Source organism: Rattus norvegicus, chromosome 18 (assembly GCF_036323735.1).
Source record: "Rattus norvegicus strain BN/NHsdMcwi chromosome 18, GRCr8, whole genome shotgun sequence".
Classification (NCBI taxonomy): domain Eukaryota; kingdom Metazoa; phylum Chordata; class Mammalia; order Rodentia; family Muridae; genus Rattus; species Rattus norvegicus.
This window is the reverse complement of record NC_086036.1, coordinates 58,817,593-58,841,039: the sequence shown is the minus strand read 5'-3', so window position 1 is coordinate 58,841,039 and position 23,447 is coordinate 58,817,593. Positions and strand designations below refer to the sequence as shown.

General features: G+C 42.1%; 1 protein-coding gene across 9 annotated transcripts in view; it reads left to right on the top strand.

Annotated features, from left to right (window-relative positions):
- Piezo2 (piezo-type mechanosensitive ion channel component 2) overlaps positions 1-23,447 on the top strand; it is a 376,519-nt gene that overhangs the window by 274,213 nt on the left and 78,859 nt on the right. For 6 of the 9 annotated variants that reach the window (XR_005496481.2, XM_063277327.1, XM_039097390.2 and 3 more), the window contains 7 exons: positions 3,085-3,208; positions 4,746-5,038; positions 6,399-6,547; positions 10,071-10,244; positions 13,187-13,228; positions 18,904-19,118; positions 20,916-21,076. Coding sequence is in view for 8 of the 9 variants with exons in the window: in XM_063277327.1 (XP_063133397.1) it covers positions 3,085-3,208; positions 4,746-5,038; positions 6,399-6,547; positions 10,071-10,244; positions 13,187-13,228; positions 18,904-19,118; positions 20,916-21,076 (1,158 nt within the window). In the remaining variant the exon portion in view is untranslated. Of the gene's footprint in view, positions 1-3,084; positions 3,209-4,745; positions 5,039-6,398; positions 6,548-10,070; positions 10,245-13,186; positions 13,229-18,903; positions 19,119-20,915; positions 21,077-23,447 lie in introns of those variants that run through there. The other 3 variants (XM_225880.11, XM_039097389.2, XM_039097392.2) reach the window with 2 other exon arrangements.

Sequence of the window (23,447 nt, the reverse complement as noted above, 5' to 3'; positions counted from 1 at the left end):
GGGATTTAGCTCAGTGGTAGAGCGCTTACCTAGGAAGCGCAAGGCCCTGGGTTCGGTCCCCAGCTCCAAAAAAAAGAACCAAAAAAAAAAAAAAAATCAACATGTATATTGAATGAACCTTCGATTTTTTTTCTTCACTAGACATGAAGGAAACTAAATATCATCAATTACAGCCATGTAACGTGAAACAGTCTCTTTCTGGGAGCCACTATTTCTATGGGTCCAGGCACCCCCAGTTCTGATGACTGTGTACCTGGGACATTTACTTTGTGAGTAGGCTAGGCAGAAAATGACTGCACAGAGCAGACGTTTAGAATCAGTGTTTAAAGATGAATGTGAATGACCCTCTATTTAATGGCGGTGAAAATCTCATTCATCAGAGCAACTGTAAGCCTGCCCCACCCTCACTCATCTGCCCAGATGTGCCTCCTGAGGAAAACTCCTCAAAGTGCTGTCACTCACAAGTTACCTCTATCAGATCATACAACTCTCCAGCCATTTTGAATAGGAGGAATTCAAACCCCACCTCTTCAACTGAGTTAGTCCATTGTAGCTAGACCCCGAGGACTAGGGAGATACTGGGAAAACAAACAAACAAACAAACAGACAAACAAACAAACAAAAAACTCAACTAATTTGTAGGATTAAATTCAGTCTAAAATTATTAGTTCTTGGAAAGACTGTTATTTTAGAAATAAACTCTTGACTATTTTGAAAAACATTATTGGATTCAAGGGTATCGTTCACTTAGATAATTCTGGTCTCACAAAATATCCAAAGTATTGATATTCATGAGAACATACCACCATCAAGTCAGGTGACACAAGTTTGGAATCCCACCGGTTCAGGAGACTGAGACACAAGGACCTCAAATTCAAAGTTGGGGCTACAGAATGACTTCAAAGTCAGCATGAGCTCCTCTGTGAGACCTTGTCTCCAAATCCAAAGTTGGAGGTTTGAGTTTAGCTCAGTGGTAGAGAGTATACCCAGCCTTGGGGTCAATCACCAGGTCTGATAAATAACTAAACAAGTGGATAGATAGATAGATAGATAGATAGATAGATAGATAGATAGATAGATAGATAGATAATGGATGGATGGATGGATGGATAGATAGATAGATAGACGGATGGATAGATAGATAGATAGATAGATAGATAGATAGACGGATGGATAGATAGATAGATAGATAGATAGATAGATAGATAGATAGACAGACGGATGGATAGATAGATGGAAAGGTAGATGTATAGATAGATAAGATAGATAGGTAGGTAAATGCTACTAACTGTATACCACCTAGCTAATACCTATGAGTTAGCATGACACAAAAGGATAAAGAAAAGAATGTGACCTCCGACCTCAAAGAGCTGCACCACCTCAGAGCAGCAGGGCTGAGCCCTTGGCAGCATTATTCATGTCTGGCCTTGCTCCCAGCCACTCTGAAACTCTTTCCTTCAGGGAGGACCCCATATGCTCCTAATTATTCTTAATCTCTCACTACATGTTACTGAAACAAGTCTTTTTCTCAGTTTTCGACTGGTTCATTTAGTAGAGACTTGTAAAATTTTAATGCCCAGTTTTCGAATTATCAGTTTCGCAGTTCTTGACCTTGTTCATCTCTGTATGTTAATCAGGATTCATTAGGACTGATTTTGGTTGGAGGCAAATGAAGGCTGGCACAGGTGACTGTGTGACAAGTGAGAACACAAGGAGAAGCCAAGCCACCTTTAGCTTGCAAATTCGTTTTCATTTCTTTGGCAAATACTTAGTGAAAACCTTTTCTGAACCAGCAAGTATCATGTCATGTCCACTAGACACCGGGACTTTCACCCATGGTAGTGGGAGTGGGAATTGGTGCAGCAACCTTGGAAAATGTACTTTTGTCAGCTCCTCCAACAGTTAGACACTCAGCACAAGATGAGCAATGCCAGATGTAGGCTTAGAGAACTCTCCAAGACAGATGGAAACACAGAGCCATGGGAACACTTAGATGACTGTTTATAGTAGTGTTATCCATTGTAGGCAAGTTGGAAACTCAAATGCTCCCACCTGCAGTACATTCTTACATCATTATAAGATACTGTTCCCTAGTTTATAAAAAAGCAAAAAAGAAATGAAGTGCCATATGTGTGTATACATATTATAAGGTAATTAAGCCTTAAAAATAGCACACTAAGTAAATATCATTTACAAAAGGTCACATATCGTGTAACTCTCTACTTAAAATGTCTACATTATGTAGATAAGTACAGACAAAAAGTAAATCAATCATTGGCAAAACTAACATATGAAAGGAAGGGGTAACAGAAATCATACTGCTTTAAGGGGGAGGCAAAGAAAAGATATCAAACTCGATTGTGGTAATGGTAGTCTGGAAGGAGACTGAAACCAACTAAGTAGACATTTCTCAGGAGATTTTTTGACTCTCAATCCAGAGCCTCATGAACGCTAAGTATCCAGTCTACCACTGATCTATACTCAATCTTTGAAATACACTCTTGAAATGAGTAAGTTGCTAGCAAGTAAACTATATTTTAATAACACTATTGCCAAAAGGAAAAGTGTCCCTACTATGTGCTAGGCAGCATATTCTCTAGAGAAATAGGCTCCTTCTATCAGGAGGATTTTTTTTCCCTAGCTCCAAGAAAAGGTCAACGTAGACATGTGAAAGCATAGAATTCTTTCTTAGTCATTGCAAAATGAACATGATTAACTAGCTGGTATATTTTCTGGGATGAAAAATTCCTTTTTGTATCTGTGTAATTCTTCAAAATAAGAAATATCTCACAGTTGAGGGGCTGTTACATACAAGACGACCTCTATTAGGTCCTAACCATCAAAAGGAAATCAGTCTTGGACACTGACCTGGAAGGAGTCCAGTGGCTGAAATTGGTTTTCTGTTAATGGAGAGTGTACATCATCCTGAGGGTTTTGGAAGTGCTACACATGATCATAGCATATGGGTGATGCTCACACTAAAAAGGAGTTGCTAAATAGATAGGCTTGTGCCCTGTGGTCCCACAACTGTGGGGGAGAACGAGCTTCAAATGGTTGCTGAACCCCATTTCACTCTGCCTTCAGATCCTCTTCACCATCACATTTTGGCTGCTCCTGAGGCAGCATCTCACAGAGCAGAAGGCCCTTCAGGAAAAGGAAGCACTTCTGTCTGAAGTCAAAATTGGAAGTCAAGAACTTGACGAAAAGGGTAAGTGAGAGACTGGAGCGATGGCTTCATAGTTAAAAGCACTGGCTGCTCTTCCAGAGGATATAGGTTTGATTCCCAGCATCATATGGTGGCTCACAATCTTCTGTAACTCCAGCTCCAGAAGATCTTGTGCCTATCTGGGCTTTGCAGACAGAAGGTAACCTTTAGAGTATTCATGTGAGCCCATGGGAACTTTTTTTAATGTGTTATTTTAACTTTCAGAAAGGTTATTCCCAATAGAAGACAGCACTAAATATCTGAGAAATTTTCTCTGAAGACATACTTCTAGTGAGAATTGGAACCAATGAATTAACTCAAATCCCTTAAATTTAAATTCTTGGCTTTTAAAAAATATGGAAAAAAAGAAAAGGAAGAGAAAGGGGAGAAGGGAAGAGGTGGGTAAATAAGGAGACAGTGAATTATTAACATGTCGAGCTTTTGTCTGTTTGTATAGATAAATGAAAACTAGCTCTCAAACTCCTAAGCAGATGAATAAACATGTTTGTTGTTTATAGAATGGATTAGATGATGTTAAAGAAGTTAAGTTTGAGGACCTGAAAGATGGTTCAGTGGTTATGAGTGCACAGTACTGATGGAGAGGACCTGAGTTCAATTCCCAGCACCCATGGTAGGAAGCTCAGAACTGTCTGTCTCTCCTGGTCCATGGATCTCTGGGCCTCTTCTAGTCTCTGCCAGGATCTGCACATGTCCTCCTGTCTCTGTCACATGCACAAATAATTTTAAAAAAACTAACCATTTTTTTTAAATGAAGTTAAGTAGCACCCTGTGGAAAGGGAAGTGCCAGTGTAGAGAAACTGGGACGGCAACCATCGATGAGAAGTCCAGCGCACACCAGCTACTATTAAGTTCCTATTAAGCCTAACCATTGACTGTTGTTTCAGCAGCAATAGTCTATAAGATTTACATCATGACTACATGAGCTTGAATCTCTTGTCTATTCCACACAGTGTTTCACACTTCAGTTTTAGCAAAGAAGGGTGTTTAGCATAAGTGGTTGAACCCCACTTCAGTTTTACTCCCCTGACTCTGGGAATCCACTGGTTTCTTGGAGAAATGATTCTAATTCAGATCACTTTGGAAAGACAGCACAGGCAACTTGAGCAATACAAAATCCTGAATGTTGTGATATTTTTAAAGCGTGGTGCACCAGGCTAGGACTGCTAGCATTGGTTTGATTATTATACTGCTTCTGCTGTCTAGAGCCATGAAGCAAGGAGAATCAGAAGTGACATCACAGTTTGATTTTGACTCTTGTTATACATTTATCTTTATACTGTCTGACCCTCGATCCTGAAAATGCAAAAGGTGCCACAGAGAGATTAGCATAAATTATTCCCGTATATACTCCACTTTATGAAAGCTATAAAGACCGTCACTTAGATGTCAGTGTTGCCTTATTTTTTTAGAGTCATGTAAAAGCATATCAAAAAAACATATCCTTCCATGTCCACGTAAGTCACCTGCAGCCAAAGCATGGCTGTAGCCAGGAATAACAACACAGTCTTCTGTTTTGAAGATGAGGAACTCCAAGATATACAAGTGGAAGGAGAGCCCATAGAGAAGGAAGAAGAGGAGGAGGAAATAAAGGAAGACAGACATGAGGTAAAGAAGGAAGAGGAAGAGGAAGAGGAAGATGACGATGACCAGGACATCATGAAGGTTCTGGGCAATCTGGTGGTGGCCCTCTTCATCAAGTATTGGATCTACGTCTGCGGGGGCATGTTCTTTTTTGTCAGCTTTGAGGGGAAAATCGTCATGTACAAAATCATCTACATGGTGCTGTTCCTGTTCTGTGTGGCCTTGTACCAGGTCAGTAAACACGTGGGCCCAAGTGCCTAGTTCTCACACCTGACTCGGGAGTAGAGCTGAGTTCTCTCCACAGAGATGGGTATATCTAGAAAGCAAGTGATGACACTCAGAATCCCAAATCAAGAATGACTAGAATCAATGTGTTCTCTCTCTCTCTCTCTCTCTCTCTCTCTCTCTCTCTCTCTCTCTCTCTCACACACACACACACACACACACATTCTAAAATTTCCATTTTTATCTTTAAAATTTCAATTTTTATAGTCTTTCACCCACAGCAATATATTTAAAATAACCTTCTAGGTAACAAAATATATCATTCCTTTATTCTCCAGCTGTTAGTTCAAACCCTTCGATAACATTAATAAACTTATTTGTAAAGAACTAGCAGAAAATAAATCACACACCAATACTAAAAAGACCCAAAGTCTATACATCTCCACCACAGACTTCAGTTAAAATAGCCATTTTGAGGCTATGGAGTTTCACATCAGATGTCAGATGTTACTTGTCAGCTCTCAAGTATTTCTTATGCACTTCATAAGTTTTCCAAAATTTATCTTGATTTAAAAAATAATTTTTGAGATTAGATTATATTTTTTAACACTAAATAATTTGAGAGCAATGTGTGGCTAATCTTAAGTACTTGAGGATTCTCCAGTTTGCTCATACTGTGGGTTTTGGGATCTGATAACTATCCATTTGTGAGTGTGTGTGTGTGTGTGTGTGTGTGAGAGAGAGAGAGGGGGGGGGGAGCAGGAAAGGGAGTGTGTGTGTAGTACAGCCAGGGCTTTGATGCCATAAACCAATCATATTACAATGTCTTAGACTGTCCACAAACTCAAGTTGAACTGACGTTAGAGGGCAGTCCAACAGTACAGACTGGAGTAACAGTGGACTCTTCTTTTGAGCATCAGAATACCTGAAGCAATGGCAATAGTAAGAGCTCATTATTAATGAAAATGAGAGTTTGAAAATGTCCTCAGCGGAAACTGATGAACTCCTGAATATCTCTAAAGTAGGAGAGATGCCCTCTAATAAATATTTTACAGTTCTGTTCATTGAATATGATATTGGAATTTACAGTTCTGAAAATAGAAAATCGCAGCTTTCTGTAGGCAGAAAAAAGAAAGTTATGATGGGCACAAGGCCACAACTAAATCGCACGAAGAACCTTAGAAGCCAGCAACTAAAATAGGCTTTGCTTCAAAGATGCGTTGTGTGTACATGTGCATGTGCGTGTGTCTGTCTGTGTCTGTATATATCTTGCTTCATTAAGCCTGATATGTATGCAAGCCATATCCCTTTTGCGACCATTTTTCCAATTTTTTGTTGCCTTCGTTCTTCAATGTCTGACTCCCAGGTGCACTACGAGTGGTGGAGGAAGATCCTGAAATACTTCTGGATGTCGGTGGTCATTTACACCATGCTGGTGCTCATCTTCATCTACACTTACCAGTTTGAGAACTTCCCAGGCCTGTGGCAAAACATGACCGGGTTAAAGAAAGAGAAGTAAGCGATGTGTGCCTGGGATGAGAAAAAAACAAACACATTAAAAGTCCCGAGGCAGATTGTTCCCAAAAATCTCGTGGACAATTTTAGTAAAATGTGATGCTAGGGATATCTGTGAGGTCCTCAAAGGCAAGTTAGAAAGCCCCGTTCTTCTCCGTTCCCTCTGTCAAGCTCTGACCTTGCCCTGTAGCGCAGACTCCATGAAGGTGGTCTGGAGGATGATTTTTCAGCCCCATTTTAGTGAACGATGACGTCTGGTGTTCACCCCAGGCGAAGCATAGCTGCCTAGTGGAATTGTGCCTTCTGCTTCCCTGCTCAGCAGTTTTCCAGCCTGTGGGACACTCATGGATTCACTAGTCCCTTCCCTGTGTCTAGTGTGTTCTGATCTGATGCTAGAGTGACTTGATTGCACATGACAGCATGCATCAGAGTGCTTTCTTTCTCTGATTCTTCTCCTATAAATCTCTTAGTGGAGAAATCTAGATAGATCTAGGTCTTGATTCAAAAATGCCAAGGTGTCAAAGAAAAAAAATAAAAGAAAAGGTTTATGCATGGTTAGATGAGAACACCCACTGGTATTTATTATAGATGCTTGTTGAATACTTGTCCAGTGCCAGGATTACAGCAGAAAACAAGCTGTAGAGAAAAAAAAGGAAAAGAAAAACAGGAAAATTACCTTGATTCATGTAAGTTCATTAAAACATATGTCAATCTATGAAGGAAGCAATCCATGGAGTGGTCCCCTCAGGATTCTTTGTTCAAGTGCCCTTTGTTCAAGTTCAACCTGATGAATGGAAACTAAACTTTTCCTAGAAAAAAAAATGGGATTTTGAGTCTAGGATGTGGGAGAGCATCCTGGGCAGAAAGAACAGCAAACACAAAGGCCTAAGGCAAGATGGAGATAGCCCCAGGCACTGGAGGATTGCAAGGAAGCTCATCTGCTGAGAGCATGGGAGAAGACAGCAAGAGAGATGGGGTATTACAAATACCCAGCACACAGTTCATCGAGAAGTTTTTATACAGCAAGAAGTTTTTATTTATCTTTATTAGAATGTCAAGGCCAACTTTGACACCACAGAGTAAACTAAGGAAAGCCAAATGTCAAGTTGATGGTTGATCAGTAAGTAGAACTTTCATTGTGGCTTGCACTCCCTGTGACCAGTGAGGAACTTTCTGAACTCTTTAAATTCTTTAGTAAAAGGCGAAAGATTTATACGATCTGAAGAGAAACCAGAGTATCTTTAAATTCTTTAGTGACCAGTGAGAAGGAAAAGAAAAAAGGTATGTGTGTGTGGGGTGGAATTTTATACACACACACACACACACACACACACACACACACACACACACACACTCCCAGGGAGAGAGAGAGGATGAAGCATGACAAGCTCCATCAATTTCACACATATACATACACACACACACACACACACTCACTCACACATTGGGTAAATGGACCAAAGCTCAAAGCCCCAACCAATTTTACATACGTAAACATACACACATATTCGGTAGATGTAATAAACTCTCACAAGCAGGCTTCAACAATTTTATGTTTTCTCTTATCCTTTTTATACCACCTAAGACAGAGTTCTCCATGTACGAAAAATATTATCTCATAGCCACGAGTAACATACTCTCTACAAACAATCACCACAAAAACATAGTCTTTACAAACAGATTAAAATCATTACACAAAAGGAAATTACAACAGGATTATTGATTATGTATTCTTCTTTTGAAACTCATACCTAACTAAACTTTTCCCATCTATCTTTCTCTCCACAAGTTCAACATAGCCCCAAAGCAATAATTCTTTTGTTATTGATTAATGAAGTTTAAGCAATCCAGGCTATAGTAGCAAGTTATTTCCTATGTTAGCTGACAAGAAACAGGTCATCATCTACCTTGCATCTTAACTGTGAAGTCTTGTTTAGCTAAGCTGGCTAATCCACTATTCTCTATTCTTGTACTCAGAATTATTTACTCTTTATTCATAACACTGTCTTTTCATGGTGCACACTGAAACATGTGGTCCTATCTCTAGATCACAAACAAGATCCAAGGACTCATACCCAACCTAGAGTGAATGTTTTCTTTGATCATTAACTGTCCCACACCTGTTTTTCTCTTCCAAGTACAATTGCATACTTGTAAGCTGTTAAAAGCTCTCTGTGCTCCTTTTCTCCACCCTACGAAGCCTTTATTTGCTATTCTACAAAGGAGAGGGCACATTCTGCTCTTATTTCTAACTTTATCATATCTTTCTGGCAAAAAACCCACTTAAACCATCTCCTTAAACTTTCTATCAATTACTCTAACTTCCAAAAACTATTTAAATCAAAGTAGGAATTCTGCAAAATCATTAATTCATCTAAACAATACTATTTTATGAAAGTTCATCTCCATGACTGTCTGCAGGAAAAGTGCCCAATAGAGTGACCTGTCACTCAGGAGGTAACAGCACTAAGCTACAGGCAGCGAGAGTCTCCCCTGTCCAATCACAGCATGCCAGATATATGAGGACTACAGCAGTGACAAACATGAGAAGGCACAGCAGTAGCCAGAGGCAATCTCGGGATAATGCCCCTGTGGCTGTGCCTCTCCATGGTTCATCCATCTCAGCCGTGCAAACCATGGGCCATCTCCAGAAAGCTCATTTGGACACTGCAGCTCCTCCTGTATGGTGTCTGCTGTTGGAATTTTCTTCAAATCTTGTTAAGATCCTTGAGCAGCTAAGGAAGTGTGGTTTATGAAAGGCAGAAACAAAATCAGGTCTCATGCGCTGAGCAGCTTTTCCGGGAGACCTGGCAAGATCTTCTTCAGACTGAGTAAAGGGTAGAGACAGATAAAGGCTATGTGTAGGTTGAGTGGTGCAAGTTATCCAGAGGTGAACTAAGGAGGCAAACCAAACATGAGTGCCTATGACAGGAACAACCAGGGATGCTTCCTCATGTCTAAACTTTACATAAGGCAGCCATTTACCCCATTTAATGGTTCAGGAGAGGGCAGAGTGGAAAATGGCTTTGCCAAGGAAAAGAGGGAAGCCACGGCCACTGTGGAGTCTGACATCACAGCACAGCAGCTTTCCTGTAGAAATCTGGGTCTAGTTGCACAGGAAATCATGGTGCTCTTTGTAGACATGTCAGTTTGGGCAACAGAAAGGCAGGTAAGTTCAGGGGATTGACCAAGAGTACAAGAAAACAGAAAGCCAAAGTGATACTAGTGGCATTTGAGCTGCTGAGTACCATACGAGTAGAAGGTGGGAGAAGAGAAAGCCAGGCATGTATGAGACACTTACCCCAAAACGATTAGTACTGGAACAAGATAAGAGGGTAGGTGCTGATTTCTGCTACAATGAGTTGGTACTGATTGCTGTGAAGCCAGGCTGGTTGGATTGGTGACTAGTGGGAGGTGGGGGTGAGTGTTAAAAGCTCAGAGGACACCTGCCGTGGCTTGTAAGGGAGAGGACAGACTGTAGTGTCCAGAAAGCTTCTTGCCTTTGTTCTGTCTCCTCTGACAGGCTTGAGGATCTGGGCCTGAAGCAGTTCACTGTGGCCGAACTGTTCACACGAATATTCATCCCCACCTCCTTTCTGCTGGTCTGCATCCTGCACCTCCACTATTTCCATGACCGGTTCCTGGAACTCACAGACCTCAAGTCCATCCCCAGCAAAGAAGACAACACCATCTACAGGTGAGCACATGGGGAAGCCTCTCCTCTTGGGTCCAGGAAGTCAGCCTTGGAATTCTGCTTCAGCTGGAAGCCAAATCCAGTGCCCTAACTTGAACTTTCAACTTCGACCTTGAACTTCTCACTGATGGGGCACGAGTGTGTGTGTGTGTGTGTGTGTGTGTGTGTGTGTCTGTGTCTGTGTCTGTGTCTGTGTCTGTGTCTGTGTCTGTGTGTCTGTCTGCCCCATGCAGCAGAGCCGTGAGACTCCCCAGCATGGTAACTGGTTGCCATGTAAACTGCCCGCATGTAGATAGGGCAGGCAACCCGAACTCTCCTACGTCACTCCTACTTTCTTTTCTGATAATCAGTGCTTAAAAATGAGTGGTCATTAGAACTGAAGGAGTTCCATAGGCAAATCATAGGAGGGAAAATTACCCTCAGTGACTTGTCAATTATTGGAATTTATCATGATCAGTTTTGATACTACTAGATGCCTATTGCTCAAACTATTTATTATGGAATTCTGACAATATGCATGCTGAATTTACCTACAAATACTCAATGGCTTTTCAAAAGTCATATTCAAAGAATTTAGAAACATATTTTAAGCTTGGCATGGTGACACATGCCTATAATCCCATCATTTGGGAGGCTGACAAAGGAGGGTATGTAGCTACAAGTTCAAGGCCAACCTAGACTACAAAGTGAATTAAAAGCAAAACAAACACATTACACACATACACACACACATACACACACACACACGCACACACACAGAGACAGAGACATAGAGACAGAGAGAGGGAGAGACAGACAGACAGAAATAGAAACAGAGACAGAGAGAGAGAGAAACAGACAGAGGAAGAGGAAGAGAAAAAAGAAATCTTTCATTTGTAAGATTTAACTGTTGATCATTGCTAGATGACTTAAATCTTATTTCATTTTGTTCCTAAAGTCCTCTCTTCTCTTCAATGTGTACTAGTTCTCTTTAAACTTTCTTTCTGTGTGTGGAGACTTTCTGTCACTATTACTCTTGTTGCCATGTGTCTGGGTTTTCTGATATATAATCAAATAGGACATAGGATATAATTTGTACAAAAGAGTAAATATTTTCAGGACCACAGTTTTACCCAAGACAAAAGGCTCAACAAAGCTTTTACCAGCTTGCCTGTCCTGTCTAGTCAAGTTAACACAAGCTAGAGTCATCTGAAAGGAGGGAGCCTCAATCGAGAAAATGCCTCCATAAGATCAGGCTTCAGGCGAGCTTAGAGAACATTTTCTTAATTAGTGAATGAAGGGGAATGGCCCAGTCCATTGAGGGTGGCACCGTCTCTGGGTTGATGGTCCTGAGTTCAATAAAAAGCAGACTCAGTAAGCAAACCATGAAGAGCAATCCAGTAAGCAGCACCCCTCCATGGCTTCTGCATCAGTTCAAGCCTCCAGGTTTCTACCATGCTTAATTTCCTGCCCACACTGCTTTTTGTGGTGAATTTTAATACAAAACTGTGAGTGAAATAAATTCTTTCCTACCCAGGTTGCTTTTGGTCACAGTATTTCATTGCAGAAATAGTAACCCTAAGACACCAAATGATTTAGATGGAGTATGTATGTTAACCCTGAGTTTAGTTCAGCATTCCCTCAAAGCATACATGTACTGCCATGACTATTATGCAGGTCCTGGGAAGGTTATCGTCCATGATAAATATACGCTGCCTTCTTTCTACGGTTATAGCAACAGGTTTGCTTGTTAATTTGCTAAGAAACAGCAGACCTAAGCGACCCCTTCAAGATCACTGCTCCCTGTATTTCTGGTTGGAGCATTCCCTAAGTAAAAACGTTTACAAGAAAGGGAAAGGTATTGAAGAATTACATAGGATTTCACCTTCAGGTCTAAGAAACAGTTTTCTAGAACCTTGGAGAAATTAAATGACTCTGGTATCCTGAGGTTTTCTGTGAGAATATTCTATTAAAGTTATAGAATTTGGACTTGAATATTTGGCATATACATCATCTTTTTAAACATTCTCTCCTATATTTTTCTTACTGATAGTTTTGATGTCCCTGTAGCTTGGTTTTTGTCCTGAGTCCTAATCAATGACCACAATAAAATCCAAATGACGAAGGGAGATAAATATCTTCACAGATGGGACTGACTCCCCTGTATGCTTGCCTTCTCTTACCTCTTTGCTTTTGAAAACTGGTTGTAAATGGAGATTGGTGTGCTCGTTGTAATTAATTATTAAGTTGATTTCAGAACTATGGTTTTTATTGGTATACCCTCTTTCTGTCTTGTACAATCTGCTGTGTGTGTGTGTGAGCATGCACATATTCAGTGTGGACAAATACCACTTGTATTTATTGCTGTTTAAGTTTTACTTATGATTATAGAAATAAATTATGCCATCTATAAGAAAAATATTAAGATTTCTCAGTAGACAATCCCAGGAAATTCCATTTTACTTACTAACTGAAAATATATAACAAGACAATAATACAAGTTGTATAATAATAATTTTCCTTATAATTACCTTGATACCATTACAAGTTATCTTTGATTTGTGTTAGAAAATACTTTATAAGCTTAAGTTTTAAAGACTCTGAAGAAAATATATTGATTATGGTTCACTTAGATTTCTCTTTAAAATCTGATTACTCTTCGGATTCTAATTTTCTTTGATAATGTCCATCTTTAAAATCAAGCATCCCTGCTTTTTAATAGAGTATGGGATGGGAGGGCAGAGGCTGAAAGGGCATGGGATCTTTGAGCATTTTCCTGTGTATGCCTGACTCCATGTTGCTCCTGAATCTTGCTGTCTGATCTTTTCCTCCGGCACAGTCTGTGTGGATTATACCCCTGCCTAAAGCTTCAGAGACCGTCTCCTCATCCGTTACCTCTGTCTAACAGTCTCCTCTTTCTCTCCCACCTGTCTCCCACTGCGCCTTGGGCTTCCGTCTCTGCGCAGCCATGCCAAGGTCAATGGTCGCGTGTACCTAATAATAAATAGGTGGGTATGCGGACGTTTCTTTCTGTCTCCCTTTTGTTTAAAAATGGTTTCTTCATATGTTAAACCCTTTGCTGCTTCATAAATGAGAAGCGGTGTCCTCAGATAGTGGACGGTGGCCTCAGGTATGCTCATGGATGTATGTTGCGAACCAAGCCATTTGGTGGCGATACAAAATGGCGCCGGGCAGTGGCTGTGGAGGTGCTCCAGGGTCTTGAGCTGGTGCTCAGCATTTGGTTTTGGTCTCTCAAAGTCAAACTCCCTTTGGCTTTGTTCTTGGGTAGCATTTGCGCAAGGCTTGCCTGAGCATTTGACACCTCCCTGATCATAACATGGAGAGCTCAGCTCAAGAACTGCCTCCTCCTCCATCCAGTCCCATCAGTGCGACATCCTGCTGACACTGGTCTGCCCTCCCTCTGGATTTCTGCCACACTTTCTCAGGCTTGACCCTTTCCTTCCAGAAGCCTGCTTGTCTTACCTTGCTAAAGGCCTACCCTCCTTGGGTCTGGATGCCCTGTGTCATACACAGGAGACTTCCCATCACTGAACGCTCAGCCTCACTCACTAGTTGACATTTGGGAAGTGCTTTCTGAACGAAAGAAAAATGGCCACACTGTGTGGTTTAAAAGCAAAACAACACAAAACAGAACAACAAACAAACATCCCTCCCCCCCCAAAAAATAAATTTCCAAATACAACTTTACTAGAAAGATCATAATATTAAAGACAGATCTTTTACATCCTTGGATTTCATAATATGTCCTCACACCACAGGAAATACCAATATGGTCACTAGCTAGTAGCAGTCACCTGGTTGGGGAGCAAAGAAAATCAATAAACAGAAGCACTGTGCTAGGGCTGTCTGGAATCTTCTGGAAGCCAGAGTAAGAGAAAAACCCAGCTCAGTTTTGTAGCTGCTGGGTAGAGAAATAGGAAAGTCTCTAGTTAGGGATCTTCACCAGTTGGTCATACTCCCTGTGTCCAAGCAGAAGAGCTCTCTGCTTGCTGTTACTCATAAAGCACGTACCATTCGTTTTATTAGGGGATGCTCTGCAAAGATTCAGACTCACCCCAAATAACTAAAGTGCCCAAATATCTCAGCTCTACCCTTTTCCAGTGAAATCTCTCACTCATGAGGAGAGCTTGAAGAAAGGCTAGCACGCCCCAATCCAAGGAAACATTAATCAGACACTCCCAACTCTCGTCTCAAAACGTGAGCTTCAGAATGTTATCTTTAAAATGTGTCCAAATTTTAATAGGACCACCTGCTCAATTACAATAGCAAAGTAAGCACTTTATTGCCTAATTTATTTAAGTCTGATGTTTTGTAAGGAGAAAAAAAAAGTGCTCAGGAAAGCAAGTTTCTGAATTTGCAAAAGCGATATATCTGCATAAGGGTAACACCAGCAGGCATTACCTTACACAAAGTATGTGGTAAAAGAAGGTAGCGTGGACTGGGCCACTTGGGGAAAAATCGAATACTATGATTAAATTGTGGGAAAAATTCCAACTATATTGGCAATTTTCTCAGCGATGAGGTCATTCTTTCCACAGTGTATAAGCAGAGTCATGTGCAGCCTCCCTTGGATTCTATTCAGAGGAATGAGTACCATACACATAAGGTGTAACAGTAAATTCACAGATCAACTGCTCCTGTGAGAATCCGACTGTCTAGAAGGGCTATGAGCTCTGCGGAACATGACAGAGACCTCTAATACTGCGAATGCTTCCAATCCGCAGTGCATCTCCTTAACTAACTTCCGGCCTTCCTTGTCCCAGAGAAATGGACAAGTGCAAAAAATATTTCACACATTCCCATTAAGGGGAATTCTAAGTCCTAGAATGTAGACAAAGGGATTTCACAATGGCAGGTTTCCAGTCTTCCCTAATGGAAACTAACTTAACATGTTAATTATGCAGCTTTTCACAGCCAAGTCCTAGCACTAATTACACCTCCTTGGCACTCACATCCCATCATGCGTTTCGTTGAAGAAAGTATCTTTGATGCACAGAATGCCCTCGCTAGCTTTACCTGAATTGTAGTGTGAGCATGCAGGAGGCTGAGGAGTAGGACCAGATGCCTGCCTTCCAGAGCATTCTCCAGAGCACACACCCAGGATGAAGCAGTGTGCGGGCTGAACAGGGTACGCACGCACTGAGCCTATAAAGGGAAGAACTGATGAATAAATGAAGAGACATTGCCCTCTGTTTCGTAAGTGTGTGAAAGGTATAAATTTTTTTAAAATATCTACTCAGAGACAGGTGGAAAACTGTAAAGAGGTGAAAATGAACTGCTTGCAGAAACAGACATGAAATAACCATTCCTGATATCAGGAAGTGGAAGGAAGACTCTCTTATCTCATCCCACATCTATCTGGTGTTCCAGATAAAAGTCTGCTTTCTGGACATTAAATACTCTCTGTGGTCGATAAAGAATGGCAAACATAATGAGCTCTGCACCCTGAAGTTTCAGGGAATCTCTCCCTGCAGTGAACTTTGCTGGCATCGGCCTTTCTGCAGGCCAGTCCAGCTGCCGTGTGTAGCAGATGGCAGCCCGTTCAGCCCCGAGCCCGGTATTTGCAGTGTAAGAGCCGCACACAGAAGGACAGATTTCCTAAAGACACACCAGCCATTTTCCTTGGGAGATATTTTTCATAAATATACAGTGGGCAGGCAGCAGAATCAAGTTTAGCATAGATACCCTGTCTGTTACTGAGTGGACCCCTGCAAGAGCACATGCGGACCCCTGCTTTTCACCGGGATGAACTTAGGATGCAGCTGACCTCACCCAAGCATGAAAATCTCTCCTTAGAAGTTGGTTCTTTGCCCTGAAATTTTCCTGCGTATTACTCATGCGAATCATTCACAGAAATGTCCCCAATCTTCAAAATAGCCTTTAGAGTAGGCTCAGTTGTGTACACCCTACAGAACAGCAGATTGAGGCTAAGGAGCCAGGCCCAGTTCTTTGCCAATCCATGTAGGTAGAAATTCTTCTCATGGGGATTCTGCTCCAGGCTTTCTGATTCCTACATTTGGCTAGGCTTTTGGCATTTTTATTGATTTTATTCTCAAAACCTGGTATGATAAAGATGAAAAATGAGAGAGATGAAAAAGATTAAACAGCTTTTTAAATCAACATGCTCCAACCAATCAGGCATTTAAAATATTTCCATTGCCCATATGTATGAGAGGTGCACACATTTCCCTGACTGTGTAATGAACGGTAACAGCCAATGAAATTCTCAGAGGGACATCAAGCTCCCCACAGGTGGCTCTCTCCCCTTTTCCATCATATGCCTAAGGTTATACTGTTTCAGGGGCTACCACGACGCCCCACCCCCACCTCATCCTTCTTCAAATCAGTGTGGAGGAGCCCCGGTCTCTTCTGCTTTCAGATTCATCTGGCCTGGAGATTTTGTAGAGAAGCGTCTAGAAGTCAGACTACTTCCAACAGTTTCATTCCAGTATCTTCCACATCGTTGATTTAACTAGCGTCCTCATCATGGTACAGCAGTTTTGGGTACCTTTGCTGAGGACATTTTGCAGTGTGGTCCTAGTAGTGACTTTAGAAATAGCCTTGTGACTAGGAGTTTCATTCTCCAGTTAGCAGGGAATCGTAGAAAGCTGCCTTTTCAGTTCAAAGTTTATGCTGTCTTTAAAATGTGTAATCCAAGATCACAAGGCCAAAGCCTTTGTCCTGATGGCAGATGTCCTCCTGCTGATAAAATGCAGGCCTGCAGCAGTTCAAGAGAGGGTGGAGATTGGTGATTGCACCAGCTATGTCACCCAAACACATCTCATACAGGTGTCACACACATGTCAAACCCTGACAAATCGGGGTTGCTAGGTGTTATCCGTGACATGAATGTGCAGCATTGCTGTAGAAAGAAAAGGGGGGCTTCATTTTTAAAGCTATTCAGCCTCCCAGAAATAGAGAAGGCGTGTAGACTTACTTAAGGCAAGAAAGTATGGTTTCAGCATAACCCATCCCCAGATATGCTTACCCCTAACTCTGCTTAGATACTCCTTCTGCATTAAATTAGCAGTTTTCTCCTGGCATATTGCAATCTACGTGACTGGCCCCCATTTAAGAGACTATCTTTTTCATGATACTGTCTAAAGGCCCCAGGACAATGTAGACTCTCACTACGGCATCCTCAAGCCACAGGTGTGTCTTCAAGTATCGTATTAGTGACAATAGCTCAGACTTCATCCAAGGACACCGACGTATTTGATAGAAACATAACTAAGTTTAAGAAATCTAAATAATTTCCCTGAGGTTCCACAATCCAGCTTGTAGGATGGGATTATCTATTCCGTCACAGCAGATGGAAATGTGTGGAATAATTGTTGCAAATGGAACGATGGATAACTAGCGTTTCCAGAATACAGATTCATAAAATACACGGTCCTGCCTAAAGTGTCTCTTAAAACAGTAACTTGAATAAAGAACATTTCGTTTGTTGAGACAATTAGGAAGTTAGGCACATGGTACTTGCCCATAGTCCCAGCCACTAGGTGGCTAAAGAATGGTGGCTTGGCCTGGGAGTTTTGAGGGCAGCTCGTCTCAAAAATAGAGTGTTGGAAAAGCCTTCACTTGTGCTGCCTGCTATGAAGTAAACTATGGGACCCTAGCTGCTTTGAGGGCCGTAGATGCTCCCCACCCCTGCATTCTTGCTCTGGCTCTGGCTCTGGCTCTGGCTCTGGCTCTGGCTCTGGCTCTGGCTCTGGCTCTGGCTCTGGCTCTGGCTCTGGCTCTGGCTCTGGCTCCTACCGGATCTCCAGAAGCTTCCAGTTCATATCAGTGGTCCACAGACAGGATGTGATGAAGATGCCTAAACCTGAAAGTGTGTGCCTCTCCTCGCGTATGCTTTAGACGCTGGTAGCATAAAATTAGCCAATGCCAAGACTTACTGAGAGTTCATTTAAGAAATTTGAAAAGATGTAGGTGATCCGCAAATGATGTGGTTCTCGCGAGATGGTTCAAAACCTTACGTAAAGAGCATGGTGCAGGTTGACTATATATATATATATATATCCTCTCCTTTACAAACCAACCATCGCGCCCACTCCGACCAAGTTGCTGAGCCTAGACTTGCAGTGAAAGCAACACCACTGGTGCCATTCTGGAATGCACTTGGCATTAGGCCGTCAACGCACCCGCATAACCCCGATGGGATAGTGATGATATAGAGCATGTCTTGTGATCTCTGACATCCTTATAACTCCTCTTTTCTCATCTCCTCTTTCTTTTCCTTTCTATTTCAATTACTTTGAGCAGCATCAAGAAAAAATTACCAATCCACCAGAATGAGTAAGTCCCCCGTGTGAAGCCATGAAATGCTCGCTCTACATGACGCCATTCCATGCTTCTACATCCTAAACTCTGACCATTTTCTCCTCCAGGAAAAAAATGTCAAGTTTAGGTGTCAATAGCTCTCATTCCTGACCAATCACTAGAACCTGAGTAAGAAAAGCTAACAAAGTCCAGTTGACTGTTTTTAGAAAGAACCTAAAACAAACAAACCATCAAAACACGGTGAGACACTAACACCCAGGGCTCCAGCTGATCCTTGTACACGTACTGATTTGCCTCAGTTTGGCCTCTATCACTTGCCCCTCCGTTGCACCCTTCTGGCATCCCTTCCTCTTCTCACTCAGCTTCTCTCTGCTCACAGGTTAGCCCACCCTGAAGGAAGCCTCCCAGACCTAGCCATTATGAACATGACGGCCAGCCTCGATAAGCCTGAGAGGCAGAAGTTGGCAGAGCCTGGGGAGGAGAGGACAGAAGAATGTGCCAAGAAGGCAGAGAAGGGTGAGGCTGGGAAAGACAGTGATGAGTCTGAGGAGGAGGAAGGTGAGGAAGAGGAATCCGAGGAGGAAGAATCCTCAGGTAATCAGTCTCTCTCATCAGTTGCCATATCAGCATGAATGACAGGGTGACTTCCTCCAAAGGACCGGTTATTACACAAATAACAGTTGCAGGATGGTTTTGGTTGCTTTAGGGATAGTATTTCTATTCCACTTACTACAAGTTCCTGTTCATCTGGCCTAACAGGAAGGGAGCAAATGGTTGGCTAACAATCCCCAATGATAGGCAGAGTGCCCAGGAGGAGACCCGGAAGGGTGTGTTCTGTCTTCTGCTATGTGGGAACCTCTCACAGAACCTGTGCTACTGTAAGCAAAAACAGGCCCCCGCACAGAGCACTGACATTCCTCGTGTCACCTTCAGAGACTCCTTCTAGTGAAAGGCGTTCTGAGGCTTGTCAATTATGAATACTAGTTCTAGTAGAGGGGGCGCTGTGCAATCGCGTGTTGGTCTTTCAGGTTAGTGTTCTCTCTGCAGGGTCTTGGACAGCACGGACCTAAGAGCTCCTCTTCCATCCTGAAAGTTACAAGATATTCTCTGCGATTAATAACACCAAAAGGGGGTCATGCTCCTGGGTGCACTTAGAGCTTTTTTGGGTGGGGAGGGCTTTCTTTATATACCTGTAATGACCAGAATGAAGGGAATGGGGTGACCATGGTTATGGATGTTATCTGACAGAGGATGCAAAAGGATAGTGTAATGCTCAGAAAGGGTGAGTGTGTAGTCTCTGGGCCAGGGCAGGAGATGCTGTACATGTCTTAGCTGGCTCTCAGCTATACAAGAGCAAAAAATCAAAAATGCTGTGGAGTAAATGACTCTGAAAGCCCTGTGGTGAAGCCTTGCTCCCTTCTCTAACTCATCTCTGAAAACCCAAGGCAAGAACCAGATGTGTTTTTCACATCTGAATTGCAGTTGTCCCACACTGTGTGTGTGTGTGTGTGTGTGTGTGTGTGTGTGTGTGTGTGTCTGTGTGTGTGTGTGTCTGTGTCTGTGTCTGTGTCTGTGTCTCTGTGTTTGTGGGGAGACAATTCTGCCAGCTGGGATTTCATTGTACTTCTTTAAAGAGGACTTTGTCCCTTACTAAAGGTCCCATCAAAAATCCCTCCATACCCTTATTGCTATATACCTCTAAATTGTTTCCCTGTTGACTGTCACCTGAGTCACTCTGTAATAAGTATTTTTCAGTGTAACTAAAACCTCATTGAGTGTTCAGAGCCAAGGACAGTCACATTAAAACTACCTCTTACAGGTGGGCACATCCCAGAACTGAAGCATGAAAAGGGAAAAAAAAAGGCAGTCTTGTGTGGCTTCCAGTGGGGTTGACCAGGTCAGGGCTAGACTGATGTGAGCCCCTGAGGTAGAAAAATACAATGGCTTAGTTGATTAAGATGATTAGGATGAAGTTGAACACACTTTAGGAAACCATGACAAGGAACGAGCTGCCTCTGCCCACAGCAGACCTGCAGGATGTGCTTGTTAAAGGAGAGGGAGAGAACCTTATCCATTCACTGTCACTGGTGGAAACAGGGTTTGGGTGGAAAAGATGTCATTTATAGAGAGCTCAGGTGATTTAACACAACTTAAAAGTTTTCAAGACAGAACTCTTTGCATTGGTTTAATTAAAAGGCACATGGAGTAACACTGGCCCTTGTGTTCAGTCAGCAGCATGGCATGGGGCTCTCGTGTCCCTCCTCTCCAGGTTCATAGAGCTCATGCGCTGACTCTTGGGTAGCTCCTTATCCCATCCTGAAAGGTACAAGAGTGTCCCCATTGATCACATCAAAAGTGGTCATGCTTCTGGCTGTATTTACTGCCTTGCAGATCTCAGGAACAAGTGGCACCTCGTGATTGACCGGCTCACTGTGCTCTTTCTAAAGTTCCTGGAGTATTTCCACAAGTTGCAGGTGTTTATGTGGTGGATCTTGGAGCTGCACATCATCAAAATCGTCTCATCGTACATTATCTGGGTGACTGTCAAAGAGGCAAGTATGTTTTTGCTATACTATCAGACCGAACAGATCATGACAAGTCTGCATCTTCTCTATGTGTCCATTCATAGTGTAATGCCCCATCCATTCAGGGATCAAGGCATATACGAGTGCATGAGCTTTACTATACAGAAGACCCAAGGTTGGTGAAGCCAAGAAAGTGAACGTCAGTAGAGGAGAAAACCCCATGCCTTAGTTTCCAGTTGGCATGGTCATCTAGCAAAGGACGCTTTCTGAACTATGTGCAGTGGGCTGTCTTTCTCCACCACAATGGGAATCTCTCTCCCAAAGCTGGAGTAAAGTTCCAGTTTGTGTTGGTGAGGAGTATACTCTGGTTCCAAAACATTATTAAATCTTTGCTAGAATTCATCTTGCTCGCTATCTTAATAAGATATGAAGCTGATGGTACACTTGGTTTTTACTTCTGTCTTATGTCTTCATTTTAAAAATAAGAACATCATTGTATCAAGAGCTCCTCCATGTTTACTGTGGAGAAACAAACTTTCTTTCAATTTATTCATCAAATAGATTTTGCAGACTTCTACTCTGGACCAAGTCAGCCCAAGGTAGATGGTTTTTATCTCTAACTTTCCTGGATGGCTTTTCAGCTGGTTATAGTTCAGAATCTTCACCCTGAAATTTAAGTCCAGAGCTTACTGCCTACAAATTTTAAGGACTTCGGTCATGACACTCCAACCAAGCTGCTTGGCACATAAGACAAATGGAAGATAAACTTTGCCAAGAGAACATTATGGCATCAGATTTTACCCTGAGTCCCTAGGTAACCAGAATCTTGTTACACATGGGGATGAAGGGCCACCATTTTCCTGGATATTTTGATTCATCTGAATTGTTTTCAGACCAAACAATTTTATTTGATACCACTAATTTTTTAATTAGCATACAAAATAACAAGTTTCTTTATGGCCTTTTCATACATATTTTGTTTGTCTGCTGTCCTGTCCTCCATTTCTCTTCCAGTCTCCTGGCCTCCATTCCCACTGTACCATTCTCCTCCTGTATTCTCCCTTCTATTTCATGTCATGTATGTTCTGGTCTCCTCTCTATCTCATTGGTCCTTTTCTAGTTTACTGGCCTTTATCCAAACTCACTTGCACAATAAAAATTTATATACAACATGGATTCATTTTTGGTGAGCATTCCATTAGACTCTTGTTGCCATGGAGATAATAATCCCATGACCCCTTCAGGTCCTGATGCTGCAGGAGAGCAGGAGTTTAGAGCAATGTGCATGGCATTCACACCATCCTACTTTTGAATGAAGAAGCTCTCTGTGCTGGACCCATTTTCCTATTTGTGAGATTGTAACAATAAAATATCTTCCCTGGAGAGACTCCTCAACCCTGTTCTCCTTTGTTGGATACCGGTGACCATGTCCTGTGATACATATCCTAGTTCTACTCCTTCTGTCTCATTCCTGTGTCCCTCTTTAGCTCCAGGCCTGTGCACATCCTACTCTGCCTATTCCCCATCTAGAGGGTGAGTGCCTAAGCTCCTGATGTCCCATTACTGCCTATTCACATCCACAAGTGATGGGGCATTGATCTCCTTTCAAATCCACTGCTTTGATTGATGGGCGATACATGACCTCACTTCTTGGTGCCCTAAGGCACTGAGCCAGTGAACCCTAAAACTGAACACCTTGCCTACATGATCTCTCTCCTTGGATAACTAAGAGATTCTCAGCATTTAACCCATCTTTTCTTTATCCAGTACACCCTCCATGTTGCAACTAGATGTTCTCCTCAAGGTATAAATGGGATCACATTAGACCTCTCTACCAAAACCAACTCATAAGTATCTCTATTATATACACATAGAGTTCTTATTAATGTCGTGGTCCAGACCACTTCAGGAGTGTCATATCTGGAGCCTTTGGAAGATGTGGGGTTCAAATCACATGCCCCTTTTATTAGATAACTTGCTTCTCCTTGAAATAATTGGTGTCCTTCCTTGTCAGTAAGACTGGGCCTGAAGTCCCTCTGATGACCTCGCTCCTGTATAGATACTCCTAAAAAGCTCTAACCACTGGCAGCAGAACATCTTTCTTTCCATGGGTTAGACTATATTGGGAGCTACTGTCAAACATGGCTGACCCAGGCAGCACGTTCATCATGTGGCTTTGTCTGGGACATTCATGGACTTAGTATATTCCCTGAGGGCAAGGAACCCTCAGGACATTTGTCACCTGGAACCTGGTTAGGAATGAAGACTTACGGTCTTTGCCTATATCACTTAGAAAATAAAAACTTCTGTGCAAATTACATGTGCTACTTTTATAGTGAGAGCTTTAAAACTATAATCAAAGAAATAAGAGGCTTACTTCATAGTAAATACCTTTAAT